The following is an 18,410-nucleotide window of genomic DNA, read 5'->3' on the forward strand; positions in this document are numbered from 1 at the left end:
CAACTCTTCAGACAGGGATTGGACTGGACTGTGGGACATAAAGCGATACTCATGAGGAGTGTGCCTCTTAGCTCAAGTAGATACAAGAGACTAGGGCAGCTTCTGTCCGGAGGTGAGAAGGGAAGGCAGAGAGGGTTAGGAGCTGATTGAATGGACATGGGGAATCAGGGTTGGAAAGGAGGAGTGTGCTGTTACAGTAGAGGGAGAGCAATTAGGGTCACATAACAATGTATGTATAAATTTTTGTATGGGAAAAAATTTTAAAAAAATAAGACTTTGAATGTGGAGGAAGTGAAAAAAATTCTGGGACACAGCTAAAGAAGTAGTCCATCTTTATCTTTAATGTATCTGTGTCTTTATATTTAATGAGAAGTAAATGTATAGCACTAAATGCATACGTTAGAAAACAGGAGTCTCAAATCAATAATCTGATCTCCTACCTCAATAGCCTAGAAAAAAGCAGAGCAAAATAAACCCAAAGCAAGCAGAAGGAAAGAAATCAATGGAATTGAAAACAGAAATGCATAGAGAAAATCAGTGAAACAAACAGCTGGTTCTTAGGAAAGGTCAGTAAGATTGAAAAACCTCTAGTAAAACTGACAGAGGAAAAAGAAAAAAAAAAACAAATTACCAGTATCAGGAATGAAACACAGGGTATGACTTCAGACTCTGCAGACATCAAAAGCATAAGAAGTGAATGCTATGAATAAGTCTAAACCAAAAAAAACAAACCCATTGCCATCAAGTCGACTCATAGCTCCCTTATAGGACAGAGTAGAACTGCCCTATAGAGTTTCCAAGGAGCACCTGGTGGATTGGAACTGCTGAGCTTTTGGTTAGCAACGTAGCACTTAACCACTACGCCACCAGGGTTTCCTAAATAAGTCTACACATATAAATTTCACAATTTAGATACAATGGACCAATTCCTTGAAAACACAGACTACCACAGCTCACCCAATATGAAATAGTTTGAATAGCTTTATGGAAATTGAATTTGTAACTTAAAAATTCCGAAAAAAAGAAATCTTCAGGCCCAGATGGTTTCACTGGAGAATTCCATTGAATATTTAAAGAATTTACATCAGTTCTATATAATATCATCTGGAAAACAGAAGAGGAGAAAAACACTCCAATTAAATTTATGAAGGTAATATTACTCTGATAGAAAAACCAGACAAAGCAAAAGAGAAAAAAAAAGAAAACTACAGAGCAAGACCTATACTCTCATGAATATAATCTGAAAAATCCTTAACAAAATATGGGAAATAGAATTCAGCAATATATAAAAAAGAACAATACACCATGACTAAGTGGGATTAATTCTGGGGATACAAGGCTGATTTCAGTATTTGAAAATTAATCAGTGTATAACATGTCAAAGAATAAAAATCACCTGATCATACCAGCTGATGCAGAAAAAGCATTTGACAAAACTCAACACCCATCGTGATAAAAACCCTTAGAAAAATAGGAGTAGGGAAGAATTTCTCAACTGATAAAGAACATTTAATAAAAACCTAATTATAATGTTATATTTAATGGTTAGAGACTGAATGCTTTCTCCGTAAGATCAGTAACAAGGCAAGGACGTCCACTTTCACCACTCTTATTCAGTATAGTGCTGAATTTCTGTCAGTGCAATAAGGCAAGAAAGGAAATAAAATACATGCAGATCCAAAAGTAAGAAACAAATTTTCCCTATTTGCAGATGACCTGGTTGTCTACATAGAAAATCTCAAGATGTTTTAAAAAACAAACAAATAAACAAAACCTCCTAGAAGTAATGAGTAAGTTCAGCAAGGTTGCAGGATACAAGATAAATATACAAAAATCAATTGCATTGCTATATACTAGCAATGATACCATTTATAATTGCTTAATTAAAATGAAATACTTAGATGTAAATCTAATAAAATATATGTGGGACATTTATGCTAAAAACTTCAAAACACTGACAAAAGAAATCAAAGATCTAAATGAATGGAGAGACACATCCTGTGTTCAGGCATTGGAAGACTCAACGTAATAAAGATGTCAGTGTTTTCCAAATTGATATGTAGTTTTAATATAATTCCTATCAAAATCTCAGCAAGATTTTTTGTAGATATAGACAAGGTTATTCTAAAATGTATACAGAAAGGCGAGGGAACTAGAATAGCTAAAACAATTTTGAGAAAGAAGAATAAAGTAGGAGGAATCAGTCTACCTGATTTCTAGACTTAGTATATAGCTACAGTAATCAAGACTGAGTGATATTGGTGGCAGGATAGACACATAAATCAATTTACTCAGAACACCACTCCCATATTCAGAGATCAAGCCTAGGTTTAATTCTAGCTCTGCCTTTAATTTCTTGTGGATGCTACTCACATCCCTTTCTCTTTCTGAGCCTCAGTTTCCCATCCGTTAATTCCCTGGAGTAGAGGGACTAAAGTATCTGTAAGTTTGTCTCCAATTCTAAAAAACTTTAAAGGGTAGTGAATGTAGTGGGCAGATCACCAAGTTGGGACTCCGTACACCTGGTTCTGTATCCTCCACTCATCTGCTGAGTGATTTGGGATGATGCTCTTCTGCTCTCTGGATCTCAGTCACAAAGTAATAAGGTATATTATTTCCTGTAGCTGTTGTAACAAATTACACAAACTCTGTGGCTTAAACCAATAGAAATTTGTTTTCTCATAGCTCTGGAGGGCAGAAGTCTGAAATCAGTGTTAGCAGGGCCATGGCCCTTCAGAAGGCTCTAGCCGACAATCCTTCCTTGCCTCTTCCAGCTTCTAGTGACTCCAAGCTTTCCTTTGGCTTGTGGCTGCGTATCTCCAATTTCTGCCTCCATCTTCACAAGACCTTTCCCTCTTCTCTCTGTATCTTCTCCTCTTCTGTCTCTTATAAGGATACTTGTCATTACATTTGGGGCCCATAGGGTCGCTATAAGTTGGAATCGACTTAACAGCAACGGGTTTCGTTTTCGGTTTTTGGGTAATCCAGGATGATATCGTCTCGAGACCCTTAATTATATCTGCAAAGACCTTTTCCAAATAAGTTCATGTTCACAGGTTCCAGGGGTTAAGAGGTGGACATATCTTTGTAGGGACCACCCTTCAACCCACTACAGGAGGTTAGATTAACTCTAACCCTTGTTCCAACATCCTAAGCCTGATAATTTATTAGTAAGTGACAGCGGGGTAAAGCAACTTGGCCAGGAGGCAGTTAAAAGCTACAGAACCAGCAAATCTGAAAAGCCTGACCCTGCCACCTCTGAGCTGTGTAACCCTCTCCTCAGTTTTCTGATCTTTAAAATGAGCATAATGATGCCACCCACCTTTTTTTCCTGTGGCTGCTGTAACAAATTACCACAAACTGCTTCCATAGGGATTTACAGCCTTGGGAACCCTATGGGGTCACTATGAGTCGGAATTGACTCGATGATAGTGAGTTTTCTTTCTTTTTGGGTTGAAACAACAGAAATCTAGTCTCTCACAGTTCTGGAGGTCAGAAGTCTGAAATCAAGGGGTTGGCAGGGTGCTCCCACTCCAGAGATTCTAGGGGAGAATATCTTCCTTTCCACTTTTAGCTTATGGTGGCTCCCAGCATTCCTTGTCATAACATGGCTGTGGCTGCATCACTTCAATCTCTGCCCCTGTCTTAACATCTCCTTCTCCTCTGTGTCTGTCTAACCTCCCTCTGCCTCTCTCTTACAAGGGCACTTGTGACTGCTTTTAGGGAACACCTGGATAATCCAGGATCATCTCCTCATCTCAGGAGCCTTAACTTAATCACGTCTGCACAAACTTTACCATATAAGGTCACATTCATAGGTTCTAGGGATTAGGATATGGACATATCTTTGGGGGCCATTATCAGCCTACCACACTATGTCATAAGTCTGCCGTAAGGATTAAATCAGTAAAAACACATAAAGTGCTTAGATAATGCCTGTTTTATAGTACACACTTTTTTAAAGAAAGAAACTGATAGGGAATCATTGGGAGATGGGAAAGAACTGTGACTGATACCCTGGATATCCTGTTACTTACTGAGAAGGTCAGTCGTTCTGTGGACAAACAGAACCCAGCCCCCTTACCCAGCAAATGACCCCAAATAAGCCTGTGACCAAGTCCCCTCCTACCTGCATTATATGTTCAGAGATAAGCAGGGCCTTCTCTGTACCTGTATTAATATGTACAGCATTTCACTTACATGGAAAATTGATTTTTCTTTTTAAGTACAAAATGTAGCAGTTTTATAACATTTCTGCAGCTTGACAAAGGCCATTTATAACCTACTTTCTCCATCACCCTTCCTGGTGGCAGCCTCAAATGTCTCCAAGAACTCTCTCGTGCATTTGTAATTACCAGGTCTTCTTAGGCAAAATTTAATTTCCAAGAGGGCTGACTTTTTTTTGTTTTTGTGTTGTTTTTCTTTTTTAAATTAATTTTTGTATGTGTATTTTGTTATTGATGTTGTTCAGAACCACAGCTTGGAAGGGGGGCTGTGGAGTTGGTTCAGGTGAAGAGGCTGGGGGACGTGCAGTGGGAGGACATTTTAATCAGCGAAGTCCAGTGATGGATGAGGAGAGCTGGGCTCTGGGTGTTAATCTTTGTGCACAGGAAATGCCAGCATGGGGACCGAAATTAAAACCTAGTACCTCATTTTCTCTCCCAAAGGCAGGAGAGTTGGAACTGCTTCTCCATCTGCTGGCCTGGAGATGGTGAGCCCAGCCTCATCAAATGATGGAAAACTAAATTGACTAAATAGTGAATTGTACTCACAGTTGGGAGTCCCTGGGTGGTGCAAATGGTTAACACGTTTGGCTAACCAAAATGTTGACAGTTTGAGTCTACCCAGGGTAGCCTGGGAAGAAACGCCTAGAGGTCTGCTTCCAACAAATCAGCCATTGAAAACCCTATGGAGCACAGTTCTACTCTGACACACATGAGGTCGCTATGAGTCAGAGTTGACTCAATGGAACCTAGTTAACTGGTTACCCACAGTCCAAGATCTTCCATTCACAGAGCACTTAGCATGTGCCAGACACACTGAGAAGAACACTCTGGCTGAGGTCACCAAAGGTGCAAAGACTTGCAGGCTGGAATCAATGGAGTTTGTTTAGGGTCCTGAGGTTGGTCAGTGTGGTTAGGGGGAGCAGTGTTCACTGACTGGACAGAGAATTTGAACTCATAATTCAAAGGACCCTGACTATCGGCATAAGGAAGATGTAATATATATTTTTTAATTATTCATTTTATAAGCTAGGGTGTGATTTCTATTTAGAAATATCATTCTCGTGACTAGTAGGGAGGATAGTTTGGAGGAGGCCTGGTTAGGAGATTTTGCATGCTCCAGCTGTGAGTATGTGGGAATCTGTATGAGAGCTCCAGGGACAAGGGTGGAGAAGAGATCCATTCAAGACAAGAAGGAAGGGAGTTCACATTTTATGAGTATCAAATTATGTGCCAACTTCTGAAGGAAGGTGTTATGGATTGAATTTTGTCCCCCTCCCCCCAAAATTTGTGTTGTAAATCCTAACCCCTGTAGTGGTTATAATCCCATTTGGGAATGGGTTTTTTTTTGGTTATGTTAATGAGACAGAATTAGTGTAGGGTGTGTCTTAAGTCAATCTCTTTTGAAATATAAAAGAGATTAAACAAGCAAGCAAGTGGACAGACATGGGGGAAGAGATATGCCAAGCCACATGAAGAGAGCCAAGGAACATAAGAAACAGGGACCTTCCCCCAGAGCCGACAGAAAGAAAGCCTTACCCTAGAGCTGACACCCTGAATTCAGACTTCTAGCCCCCTAAAGTATAAAATATCATGATTTTATAGTTTAGGGGGCTAGAAGTCTGAATTCAGGGTGCCAGCTCTAGAGGAAACCCTGGTGGCGCAGTGGTTAAGAGATCAGCTGCTAACCAAAAGGTGGGCAGTTCTAATCCACCAGCTGCTCCATGGAAATCCTATGGGTCAGTTCTACTCTGTCCTATAGGATTGCTATGACTTGGAATCTACTCGATGGCAATGGGTTTTTAAACTGTAAGAAAGTAAATTTCTGTTTGTTAAAATCACCCATTTGTGGTATTTCTGTTATAGCAGCACTAGATAACTAAGACATAAGGGATGCACCTGAACGATGCAATACAAGCTTCACAACAAATCTGTAGGTGTCATGCCTGTTTAATAGAGGATGAAGTTGAAGTTCAGAGAGGGAGAGTAACTTGCCTCAGATCAGTGAAAAAGGAGAAAAGCTAGGATTTAAACTCATATTGATACCAAAACCAAACCCGTTGCCATCGAGTCGATCACGACTCATAGTGACCCTATCGGACAGAGTAGAACTGCCCCATAGGGTTTCCAAGAAGCAGCTGGTGGATTCAAACTGCCGACCTTTTGGTTAGCAGCCAAATACTTCACCACTGTACCACCAGGCTCCAGAGACTGTATAGGACAATAATAATAAAAATAACGATGATGGCCCCAGCAATATCAATATTAATAAATCAGTTCCCATTGAGTCGATTCCAACTTATGGAGACCCCATGTGTGTCAAAGTAGAATTGTGCTCAATAGTAGGGTTTTCAGTGGCTGATTTTTTGGAAATAGATCTCCAGACCTTTTTTCTGAAGTGCCTCTGGGTAAACTCATACCTCCAACCTCTCAGTTAGCAGCTGAGCAGTTAACCATTTGCACCATTGAGGGACTCATCAGTATAAATAGCAGCTACCATTTGCTGAGTGGTTGCTGTGGGAGCTATGGTGTTCTAAGCACTTTGCCAACATTACCACCTTCCTTCTCACAACTGTAAGAGGCAGATACTCACGAAAGTCCCATTTTACAGGTGAAGACACTGAGGTTCAGAGAGGTAACGATCTTGTCCGAGGCTACACAATTATTAAGTGGCCAAGCAGGACTTTGAACCGGTCTCTTTCGGCTTCCCACACATGCCCCTTTTCAGAAGGTGGGAGGAGAGGATGTGATGGGGCCATGACTCCTCAGCCATAACCACACTATTGCCCTGTCTCTGAGCAGTGCCCCGAGGAGCTGAGGCCCATGAAGGACGGCTCAGGCTGCTATGACCACTCCAAAGGCATCGACTGCTCTGATGGCTTTAACGGCGGTTGTGAGCAGCTGTGCCTGCAGCAGACCCTGCCTTTGCCCTACGACGCCACCTCCAGCACCATCTTCATGTTCTGCGGGTGAGTCTCTGCCCCCAAGGCCTGGCACTCCCTTCTTAGTAGGGGGAGAGGGGGTGCATGGGAAAATGGTCTCAGCCTGACTTTCTAAGAAATGACCTTTCTGCGGGTCCTTTCTCAGCCGAAGAGGCAAAAGGCAAGGGTATATATAACCTTGTATTGGGTATTGGGAAGAAAAATGGAAGAACAAAATTAATTAAATCAAATCTATGCCCAGGCTGCAGCCTGCAGGCAGAATTTTTTTCTGCAAACAGCCCAGCCTCTGTTCTGTCTCCCCTGCAGCCCTGGGCAGGATAATTTGGAGACAAAATCAGGCATCTTGAAAGTGTTTATTAAAAAAGCATCAGTTGTGGTGCTTAAGAGCACAAGTTTAGCTCCAGCTTTGAACTCCGTATCTGCAGGAATTTCGCAGTGTGAGTTCTGTGTCTAGTCTGTCTGTGCCCTCATGCCCATATCTGCAAGGATAATTAATTGGGGAGGAAGGGAGGCATGTAAAGGAAACTGTGTGGTAAAGCTTGTAAAACCATGCGAGTTATGCTCATGCCGATATTTCAAGTTGCAGTTTTAAAATTAGTGTGAGACTGAAGAGGGGGTACCTTGGGAGCTACTTGCTGAGTGACCTTGGATAAGTCACTTTCTTTCTCTGAGCCACAGTTTGACCACCTGTGAAATAAGATCTTTGGACAATGATGGGTAGTGGTTCTTCCAACGTACCTCATTTTCCAAATTGAGGATTGAAGTGGGAGTCACACCTGTCTTGTAAAGCATCTAGCATAGTGTTTGATCCTCAGCAGTCACTCAAAAAAAAAAGAAAGAGGAAGTACTTTCTCTCTTCCTCTTTACTCCCTTTCTGATTGTCTTCCTATTTGAAATTTCGCTCATTGTCGACATTCTACAACTGAGAAAAATAATCTTGTAGTCATGTGAGAGCATCATTTGTTAAAGACTCAAGTACGTTCAGCGCGCTCTTTACTAAGACAGAAAACCAGAATAAGACGTCTAACAACCTTTTCGGTCCTAAGTATTACCAAAAAAAAAAAAGGTGGGGAGAGGGAGGTAGTTTGTGAGTTTAATTTTAGTTTACCAGAAAATTAATTGAACGTGGACTGTTCTATTAAAAAAAAAAACAACTGTTGCTATCGCGTCAATCCCTACTCATAGGGGCCCTGTAGGACAAAGTAGAACTGCCCCATAGGGTTTCCAAGAAGTGGCTGGTGGATTAGAGCTACCGACCTTCATTGTTAGCAGCCGTAGCCCTTACCCACTGCACCACCAGGGCTCTAGTCTGTGGAGTCCCTTTTTCCTCTCAGGGCTGACTTCTGGATCTCCCTCCCTACTCCACCTACACCTGGGGCTGCAAGTGTATTTGAGCAGGTGTTGGAGCAGCTCATTGGAGGCCTAGATATGTATCAGTAAAATAAATAAGAAATAAATTAGTGTATGCAGACCTGAATTTATAGTGGTCTCTCCTCAGCTTAAGTGACTGCAGGGCCCGGTTGAGTAAATTATGCATGGCCTTAGATCTGCAGGCTTGCATACAGAATCAGCTGTGTTCTTATTGTTATTTTTCTCCCTGTGCACTAAGGGAAGGGGAGTGTCCTTCTGTAGCAAACAACAACAATAACAGCAGCAGCAGCAATAATGGATTTTGACATAGAAAACCGTCACCATCTTCCATAGGCAGTACATTACAGCAGTTAAGGGATCTTTGGATTCGGTAGACTTGGGTTCCAATCCTAGCTCTATTTCTAACTCTGTTAGCCATTGATTGGGCAAGCCTCTCAGCCTCTCAGCTTCCTCATCTGTAAAATATTATTGATACCTACCTCAAGTAATGGTAGAGTCCCTGCGTGGGATAAACGGTTAATGTGCTCAGCTGCTAACTGAAAGGTTGGAAGTTCAAGTTCACCCAGAGGTGCCTCGAAGGGAAGTCCTGGTAATCTATTTCTGAAAAATCAGCCATTTAAAACTCTATGGGGGCACAATCCTACTCTGATGCACATGGATTCGCCATGAGTCAGAATTGACTTGATGGAAACTGGTTACTGGTTTCATATAATGGTATTTTTGAAGAGGGTAAAGTTCTTTATGCTTATTACCCATTAAGGGTAAGTAACTTGCCCAAGGTCATACAGCTGGTAGTGTAGCTCACTGCCTCCTTGCTGTGTGACCTTGAACAAGTGACTTAACATCTCTGTGCCTCATCTGTAAAATAGCAATAATAATAGTAGTATCTGCCTATAGACTTATTATAGGAGCCCTGGTGGCACAGTGGTTAAAGTGCTCAGCTGTTAACCAAAAGGTAGGTGATTCAAACCCACCAACTGCTCCGTGGGAGAAAGATAATGACAGTCTGCTTCCGTAAAGATTTACAGGCTTGGAAATCCTATGGGGCACTTCTACACTGTCCCAAAGGGTCATTATGAGTCGGAATTGACTTGATGGCAATGGATTTCGTTTCAATAGACTTGTTATGAGGACGAAGTGCATTAATATTTGTTTAGTGCTTTAGAACAGTGCCCAGCACAAAGTTGGCACTTATATGTATTTGTTAAGTAAAATAAAGTGAACGATCATAATGATGATCTCTTCCCACTAGCTCAGGACCCAAGGTTGTCGACCTCTTGGTTTTGGGGTCTGTGAGACAGGACCAGCTAACCTTCACCATGAAAGAGCTCTGAAAATCTTAACAAAGATTAAATGGGCAAGAGTGTGTTGTGAGCTGCAGAAGCTCATCCAAATGCTGATAAAACAGGGCAAGAAAGAAAATGAGACCCAGGTTTCCTAAAACTAACTGCACTTTTAACACGCTTTAAAAATTGTCTATTGAGGATGTGAATGAGAAGTTACCAACACTTGTTGGAAGCACCATAAACAGAACAATGAGTTGGCCCAGAGAAGTGGGATGCTGTTGAATTTAGCAGGAAAAACAAACTGTACCTCAAGGGGACCTAACCAATTTGCTCAAAGCTCTGTGACCTTTCTAAGAGTTTCCTGGGTAGGAGTAAGTTTAATAACCCATTAGCAGTCAGGTTAATAATAGTAGCTAACATTTATTTGGCCCTCCCTACTTGCCAAGACTGGTCTAAATGCTTTTAACTTTCATAACAACTCTTCGAGGGAGCTATAATGGCCTCCATTTTACCATCAGGAAAACCAAGCACAGAGAGACTCAGTGAATTGCCAAAAGTCACACAGCTACTAAATGTGAGCAAACCCACCCACCCCCCCAAAAAAAATTGTTGCTTTCCAATTGATTCCAACTCATAGCAACCCTATAGGACAGAGTAGAACCGCCCCATAGGGTTTCCAAGGAGTGGCTGGTGGATTCAGAGTGCCGACCTTTTGCTTAGCAGCCAAGCTCTTAACCACTGAGCACCAGGGCCCCAATAGATATAAAGCCATCTGATTTATTCATTCAATCACTGAATCGTATGTCTTGTTTTCTGCTCTATCCCCAACCAGTTACCATTGTGTCATTCCAACTCATGGAGACCCTGTGTGTGTCAGAGTAGAACTATGCTCTGTAGGGTTTTCAGTGGCTGATTTTCCAGAAGATCACCAGGCCTACCCCCTACCCCGCCACCCCCACCAGGTGCCTCTAACCTGTTGCCGTCAAGTTGATTCCGACTCATAGCGACCCTATAGGACAAAGTAGAACTGCCCCTAGGGTTTCCAAGGAGCGGCTGGTGGATTCGAACTGCCGACCTTTTGGTTGGCAGCGAAGATTTAACCACTGTGCCACCAGGGCCTCTAGGTAGACTCAAACCGCCAACCTTTCCATTAGCATTTTAGCGCATTAACTATTTACATATACCACCCAGGGACTCCTACTCTATTCTCAGCGCATAGACAAGTGCCTAGTCAAAGTAGGTGCTCATTGTTAAATGAAACTCCTTAATTAACATGTCTAAAGAAGCTCTTCCCTGTCTGACCTTTCTGGCTTCATTTTGGACTATGCCCTGCTTTCTGAATTAAGCCTCTTGGCTTCAGCTTCAAGAGTTTTGAAAATACTGTTCCCTCTGCCTCCCCTTCTCTTACTCCCCTCTACACTGCCACCCACCCCCAGGTTCCTCATTTTGTTCATCGCCCTTTCAGCTTGGACAGCTCCATTTCCCCTTCAGGTCTTAGTGTTGGCCTCACCCTCAATGGCAAGTCTTCCCTGAATCCCACACGGGTGACAAAGTGAGATACGCAGTTGTCCTAGAGCTGGGTAATTATACTTCGGCTTTCCAAAGGATGCTGTTTAAATATCTGTTCAATATTTATCAAATGGGGCACATAAATAAAGGGATTTTATTGTTGTTGTTTTAGTTTTCTTTGTATTTCTACCCGATAGGGCCCTTTTAGGAAATGCTGGTGGTATAGTGATTAAGAGCTATGGCTGCTAAGCAAAAGGTTGGCAGTTCGAAGCCATCAGGCTCTCCTTGGAAACCCTATTGGGCAGTTCTACTCTGTCCTATAGGGTCACTATGAGTCAGAATCGACTGGATGGCAACGAGTTTGGTTTGGGTTTGGGGCCCTTTTACAAGGGAGCGGGACATTTATATTTTGCTTTTAATTCTAATGTATTCCAGTGAAATCTTGACACCCCTTACAGACTGGACCTCTGGCTAGCTGCCCTGACTGTCAGCTGCTAAGGAGCCCTGGTGGCAAAATGGTTAAGCAGTCAGCCGCTAACTGAAAGGTTGACAGTTAGAACCCGCGCAGTGGCTCCAGGGGAAAAAGACCTGGTGATCTGCATCCATAAATATTACAGCCAAGAAAACCCCATGGGGCGCTTCTACTCTGTCACGTGAGGTCACTGCGAGTCAGAATCAACTCGACAGTACTTAACAACAATCAGGCCAAGCCCCCCAACTGAGTATTCTTTCTTTGGGGTTTCACAGCCTTCTCTGCTTCCCCCTGTGATATCCATCTCTCTTTTGACTGGCCTGATTCTTGTCTGGTCTCCACTGGTAAACTCCTTATGACCAGGGACTGGGTCTTAGCCATCTGTCTGTCCCCATTGTCATTTCCCACTACTGGTCTCAAGGACTTCTTCATAGACAGTATTGTTGAGCTAGGAATTCATCTACCTAAGATCTGTTGAGCACCTACCCTGTGCCAGGTCTTTTGTGAGATGCAGAGAATGGGAAGAAGTATTAAGCTCAAGTGCTTGCCCCCAAGGGGGAAAGGGAACACTAAGGACAGGTGACCGAGACTCTCTTGGTCCTAATTAATGCTGATACAGGTGTCAGTATGGTAGAGAGAAGCAGGTGAGTTGAGACAGGTTGGTAAGATCATTGAATACTAAGCTGAAACATTTAGAACAAATTTGATGGAGCATCACCTTTCATGAAGACCTTGGTAAGTTACCAGGCAACCAAGTTTGTCTCTTTCATTTTTTGGTGTTTACAATGTATACCATGCCCACTTCCAGAGGAATTTTATTTTGTTCACATAAATTGAACATATAATAAATCATTAATATAAAGATAGGACTGATCAGAAGCCATCTGTAAAAGGGGAAAAGAAGAAAATGGTTTCAGGATCCTGAAATGGGAGAGTTACTGAACGTGAGATAAATTTAGCTCTGTGCTTCTTGGCAACCAAAGTAAACAGAAAAACATGCTGGATGATATAGTTGTCTTTGCCTGAGAAAGGAAGCTTGCCATGTTTTGTTTTGTTTTGCTGTTTTAGGGGTGTGTACATTTTCCTGACAAAATTTGCTAAGAGGGTTGTCTCTTATGTAAGAGATAATGGGTGATGTCACCAACATTTGCAAAGTTTCAGTATTCCTCAGATCATTTAGAGGAGGAAACTGAAGCCCAAAGGGATCTCTCGGCCAGTTAGTGGGTAAAATTGTGATTGGAGCTTGAAAATCCTAAGTATCTCTCTTCTAATTTCCGTGCGCCTGTGGTTAGTAAGGAGCCCTGGTGGCTCAGTGGTTAAGGCTCAGCTGCTAACCAAAGGGTCAACAGTTCAAATACACCAGCCGCTCCTTGGAAACCTTATGGGGCAGTTGTACTGTATCCTATAGGGTCGCTATGAGTCAGAATCAACTCGACGGCAACGGGTTTGGGTTTAAGGCTCTGAGAAGTCCTACAGTAGAGAAATATACCATATTTCATCACTTCTAAAGTACCCATATTTTCCCATTTTAACATCTCTGAAATCAGAATGCATCTATCAATGGTTTGACAGAGTTTAACTGGCAGTCTTTTTTTTTTTTTTCCTTTTCCTTTCTTTGTAGTATGTGAAATACTAGTGTTTCTTACAACTGGTGGAGGGCTTGGAGTACATGTTATATAACTTAACCCAGAGTTCCCTATGAAGTACTATTTTATTTCTCCCCTTCCCTTCCCTTCCCTTCTCATTCTTTTCTTTTCCTTTCCTTTCTCTTCCCTCCCTGTCTTCCTTTCTTGATAGAATTTGCCCTTGAGTTAAACCTTCAGACCCAGACTGAGGCCTCACTTTGACCTCTCAGAGAACAAGTTTTACTCACCTCATTTTGGTTAATGTTGAGACAATACTCAGAGCTTTCATGAGAAAGAGTTCTATGATATTGGTTAGTGGGATTAATGTGGTTGAGGGTCTTAGCTGCTAGGTGACAGAGGATCCTGGCCCTGGTGACCCATGGGAAGGGGTTTCTCACAGTTGTCAGGATCAAGAAAGCTGAAAAAGATCATGGTCTTCTCTTGCCTTGGTGATAGCATGCTTGGATCTACCCCTGACGTCAGTCCAAGACTATGTTGGGTGCAGTTCCTTGAACTATTCTTGCCTTTAACTTCCCTCTATTCTTACATTTGTTCCAGGATTTGATTCCCTTTGCTATTTTTAAAGATCTTTTTTAGAGTATGTGTGTATACTAAGTAAATAATTTTATTTATTCCCATAAACTTTCAAGAAATGAATGAATGGATGACTGAATGCATGACTAAATAAATACTCTGCTTTGAGAATTTGCTTGCAATGCCATTTCTGAGTCACAATTTTCTCTTTTAAAAAACAAGCAAATGGAGGAGTGAGCTGTGCTGAGGTAGAGAAAGCACTGGATTAGGAGTAAGAAGATCCAAGTAAAGGCCTTGGCTTTTCCAAACTGCCCGTGTGACCTTGGTCAAAGAACTTAAATGCCCCAAGCCTTGGGGTCCTCAGTGGCTATGTTGGAATGAAAGTACCTATCTCACAATGTGGCCATGAAGATTAAGTAAAACATGCTCTTGGCTAAACACATATAAGGTTTTATGGTGCAGTCTCTAAAGTCCCATCCCGGTCTAGTATTGTGTATAATGTGACAGGTGTGTTAAGGGTAACACATTCATTGCCTTCAGCTAAAATGCTCAGTTTGTATCTTTGTTCTTATTTTATGTTTTTCATTTTGGTATATGTATAAATATAGTTTCATGCAGATCTTGGCTGGTTTCCTGTGAGCCTACGCTCTTTAGAATTTCTGTAAGAAGATCTCTCAGACGACAGAATGTTCTAAAGGAGCTGTATAATTATGTGGCATGTACAAAAATACAATTAAAAAAAGAAAAAAGAAACCAACAACTAAACAGACCTTTGCATAAATCATCCTGTGCCCTGAGGTGGGTTGGGTGAGAGAGTTGCTCACGTTTCAAAACTCAGAAGATCGTTTTCCTTCGTAAGTTCCTACTTTTTGTCTTCCTGCATCTCTAAGGGTCTCACTAAGCATATTCCAGGTCTTTTCTTTCTCGGTCCTTCCTCTCCTGCTAAGCCACAATCCTTTCTCAACTCTAGGCAAAAAAAAAAGTCACTATGAACCCACAGTTGTGATGTGGATAAAATCATATACGCACACTCACATTCATATACACACACCTCAAAATATGAACTCCCAGGGTTAATTCTTAGCACCACTGTTGACTAGATATAGCTCCATGGGCAAGTCACTCATTTCTCTGAACCTCAGTTTTCTCATCTGGAAATGGGAGCAATACCTTGCTGTTATGTATTAGTTTCCTACTATAGTGGCTTAAAACCACACAAATGTATTATTATCTTACAGTTCTGGAGGACAGAATTCCTAAATTCAAGGTGTCAGCAGGGCTGCATTTCTCCTGGAGACTCTAGAGGAGAATATTTTTCCCTGCCTTTTGCAGCTTCTGGAGGCTGCCTATATTCCTTGGCTCTTTGTCCCTCCGTCTTCAAGACCATTAGCATAGCATTTTCAAATCAACTTCTCTCACTCTCTTTTTCTCTCTCTCATTCCCTACTTTCATTGCCACATCTTCTTTCTCTGATACTGACACTCTTAACTCCCTCTTCCACTCTTACAAGGATCGTTGTGATAGCATTGGGTCCACCCACATTGTTATTGTTGTTAGGTGCCGTCAAGTCAGTCCCGACTCATAGCGATCCTAGGTACAACAGAATGAAACACTGCCTGGTCCTGTGCCATCCTCACAATCATTGCAACGTTTGAGCCCATTGTTGGAGCCACTGTGTCAGTCCATCTTGTTGAGGATCTTCCTTTTTTTCACTGACTCTCTACTTTACCAAGCATGAAGTCCTCCTCCGGGGACTGGTCTCTCCTGATAACATGTCCAAAGTAAGTGAGACAGAGTCCTGCCATCCTTGCTTCTAAGGAGCATTCTGACTGGACTTCTTCTAAGCAGATTTGTTCATTCTTCTGGCAGTCCATGGTATATTCAGTACTCTTTGCTAAAACCATAATTCAAATGCATCAGTTATTCTTTGGCCCCCCAGATAATCCAGGATAATCTTCCCATCTCAAAATTTTTATTTACTCACGTCTGTAAAGTGCTTTTTGCCATATTCACAGATTTCAGAGATTAAGACTTGAATATCCATCTTATAGGTGCCCTGGTGGCGCAATTGTTAAAGCACTCAGCTGCTAACTGAAAGGTCAACGATTTGAACTCACCAGTTACTCCGTGGGAGAAAAGACCTGGAGATCTGCCCCGTAAAGATTACAGCCTAGGAAACCCTATGGGGCAGTTCTACTCTGTCATATAGGGTCGCTATGAGTCAGAATCAAGTCGATGGCACACAACAACAGCAATCCATCTTTTTACTACAGGATGTAATAAGGAACAAGTCAGGTCATATAAAAAAAAAATACTCCACTAGACTGTGCTATATGAAGGCAGTGATGAGCTTCGTTCATATACACATACATGCACATGCATATACACACATACATATGTATGTATACACATGTACATGTGCAAATATACATATATTTAAAGTATTATATATAAAAATTGCATATGTAGCCATGCATAAATTATATGTATAAATTATTTCCAGTGACTCGCACATAAGTTCTCAATTATACATTGTGAAGAAAAGAAAAAAAAAGAAGTCAAAGACTGTCAACTGTGTTGGCTTTAAGAACTGTAGATCTAGATGGAAGCCAGCAACTAGGATCTGAGAACTACTACAAATTAATGTGCACTCCCTGGGAAGTATAAAAGGGATAATAGACCAAATAATACTCATAAATGTTAATAGTAATAATATTAATCACAATAGCTAATGCAGTATTGGCTATTATATGCTGGAAACTATTTTATCCTTTACATATGTTATCTTAATTCTCACATCAGCCCCATTATAGGAATTATTAGTATCCCCATTTAACACATTATGAAACTGAGGTCTAGGGAAGTTAACAGACTTGATCAGGTTCATATAGCTGCTAGGTAATACAGCCTCTATTTGAACTCAGATCTAATTAGCTCCAAAATCTGGACTTCACACCTTGTGTCTTCCTTAAATAAAGGGCATGGCATCTCAATCAATTCTCCAAAGTAAACAGTATACAACTTGAATTCTTACGCTAGAATGCAACAACGTGAAAAATTAACAAGAAAGAAAGCAAATAAATCTATCTACTCAAGAATGAAAAAACAAAAAACAAAAACCCTCACCCTTCCAAGTAATACTTGGGTAAGGAAAAAAATCAACTCAAATTACCACCTCTTCAGAAATGAACAGAAGCAGGAGGGCCACATATCAAACTCCTGAGCTACGGGCAAAGCAGTAGTCCGAAGCTCCACAGCATTTATAAGTAAGAAAGATGGAAAGTAAACGAAGCATTCAGCTCAAGAAGCCAGAAAAAGAATTACAAAACAAAGTTAAAGAAAACAGAAGAAAGGAATTAATACAAATAAAAGCTGAAATAAATGGAATAGAAAAGAAAAAAAGAAAAGGCGTCTCATCAATAAAATGCAATAGCCTGTTCAAAGTAGAGAGAAAACACAAATAAACACATTAGGAACGAGCTAGGGATATAGCTATAGAAGCACAGAAGATAAAACAAATTTAATGAGAATACTGTGTACAACTTTATACCAATGAATTTGAAAGCCTTGATAAAATGCATTATTTTCTTAAGAAATATAAATTACCAAGTTTGACTCAAGATGCTATAGAAAATCTAAATAGATAACATACAAATAAGTAGTGAGAGCTAAATATCTGCCATTGGAAAAAGAATACATTAAGCCTATATGATTTTATGGGTAAGTTCTATCACATAATCAAGGAATGTATAACCTCTATGTTACATAAACTGATCCAGAGATAGAAAAAAAAAGTTTTCTATTTTTATTTCATAGTCCTCACACAATCCTAATATCCAAGCTGGACAAATATATGCTCATTTATGTAGACAAATCCTGTAGCTATGTTAGAACTGATGGATTCTTTATGTTGATAGAATGCAGGATCAACCAACAAAAATCAGTAATAGCTTCCCTCGATATCAGCAATAGCTAATTAGAAAATAAAACGGGAAATGTAAGGGAAAAACAGATCCTATTCCTGAAGTGGAAGAGATGGAAATAATAGAATCTATCACTCTACAAGGACTTACTATACTTTAAACATAAGTCCTTTAATCCTCACAGTGGCTCTATGCGGTAGGAACTTTTTCACCCGTAAGCAAATGAAGTACAGTGAAGTTAAGCAGCTGTCCAACACAGCCAGTAAGTGGTGGAATCAGGATTTGGGTTCTGGTAGTCTGGGTCCAAAAACACATACTTGTAACATCTACACTGTAGTGCCTCACATAAATACCTGTGAATAAGTCCCACAAGACATTCATAAGTCTATAAAACAGATTTTAGAAGAGGGATTGCTGGGTCAATGTTTTATAAATATTTAAATTTTGATAGATCTACTAAATGGCCATCTGTAGAGGCTCTATCAGTTTACAGTCATTTCATTGATGAGTGAGAGGACCCATTTC

At 40.9% G+C, this 18,410-nt stretch overlaps 1 protein-coding gene across 2 annotated transcripts in view; it reads left to right on the forward strand.

Moving 5' to 3' along the window:
• ASTN2 (astrotactin 2) overlaps positions 1–18,410 on the forward strand; it is a 1,034,049-nt gene that overhangs the window by 659,996 nt on the left and 355,643 nt on the right. For both annotated transcript variants that reach the window (XM_004372122.1, XM_004372123.2), the window contains one exon: positions 7,026–7,192. In XM_004372122.1, the coding sequence (XP_004372179.1) occupies positions 7,026–7,192 (167 nt within the window). The remainder of the gene's footprint in view (positions 1–7,025; positions 7,193–18,410) is intronic.

Source organism: Trichechus manatus, unplaced genomic scaffold, assembly GCF_000243295.1.
Source record: "Trichechus manatus latirostris isolate Lorelei unplaced genomic scaffold, TriManLat1.0 scaffold00016, whole genome shotgun sequence".
In the NCBI taxonomy this organism is placed as follows: Eukaryota; Metazoa; Chordata; class Mammalia; order Sirenia; family Trichechidae; genus Trichechus; species Trichechus manatus.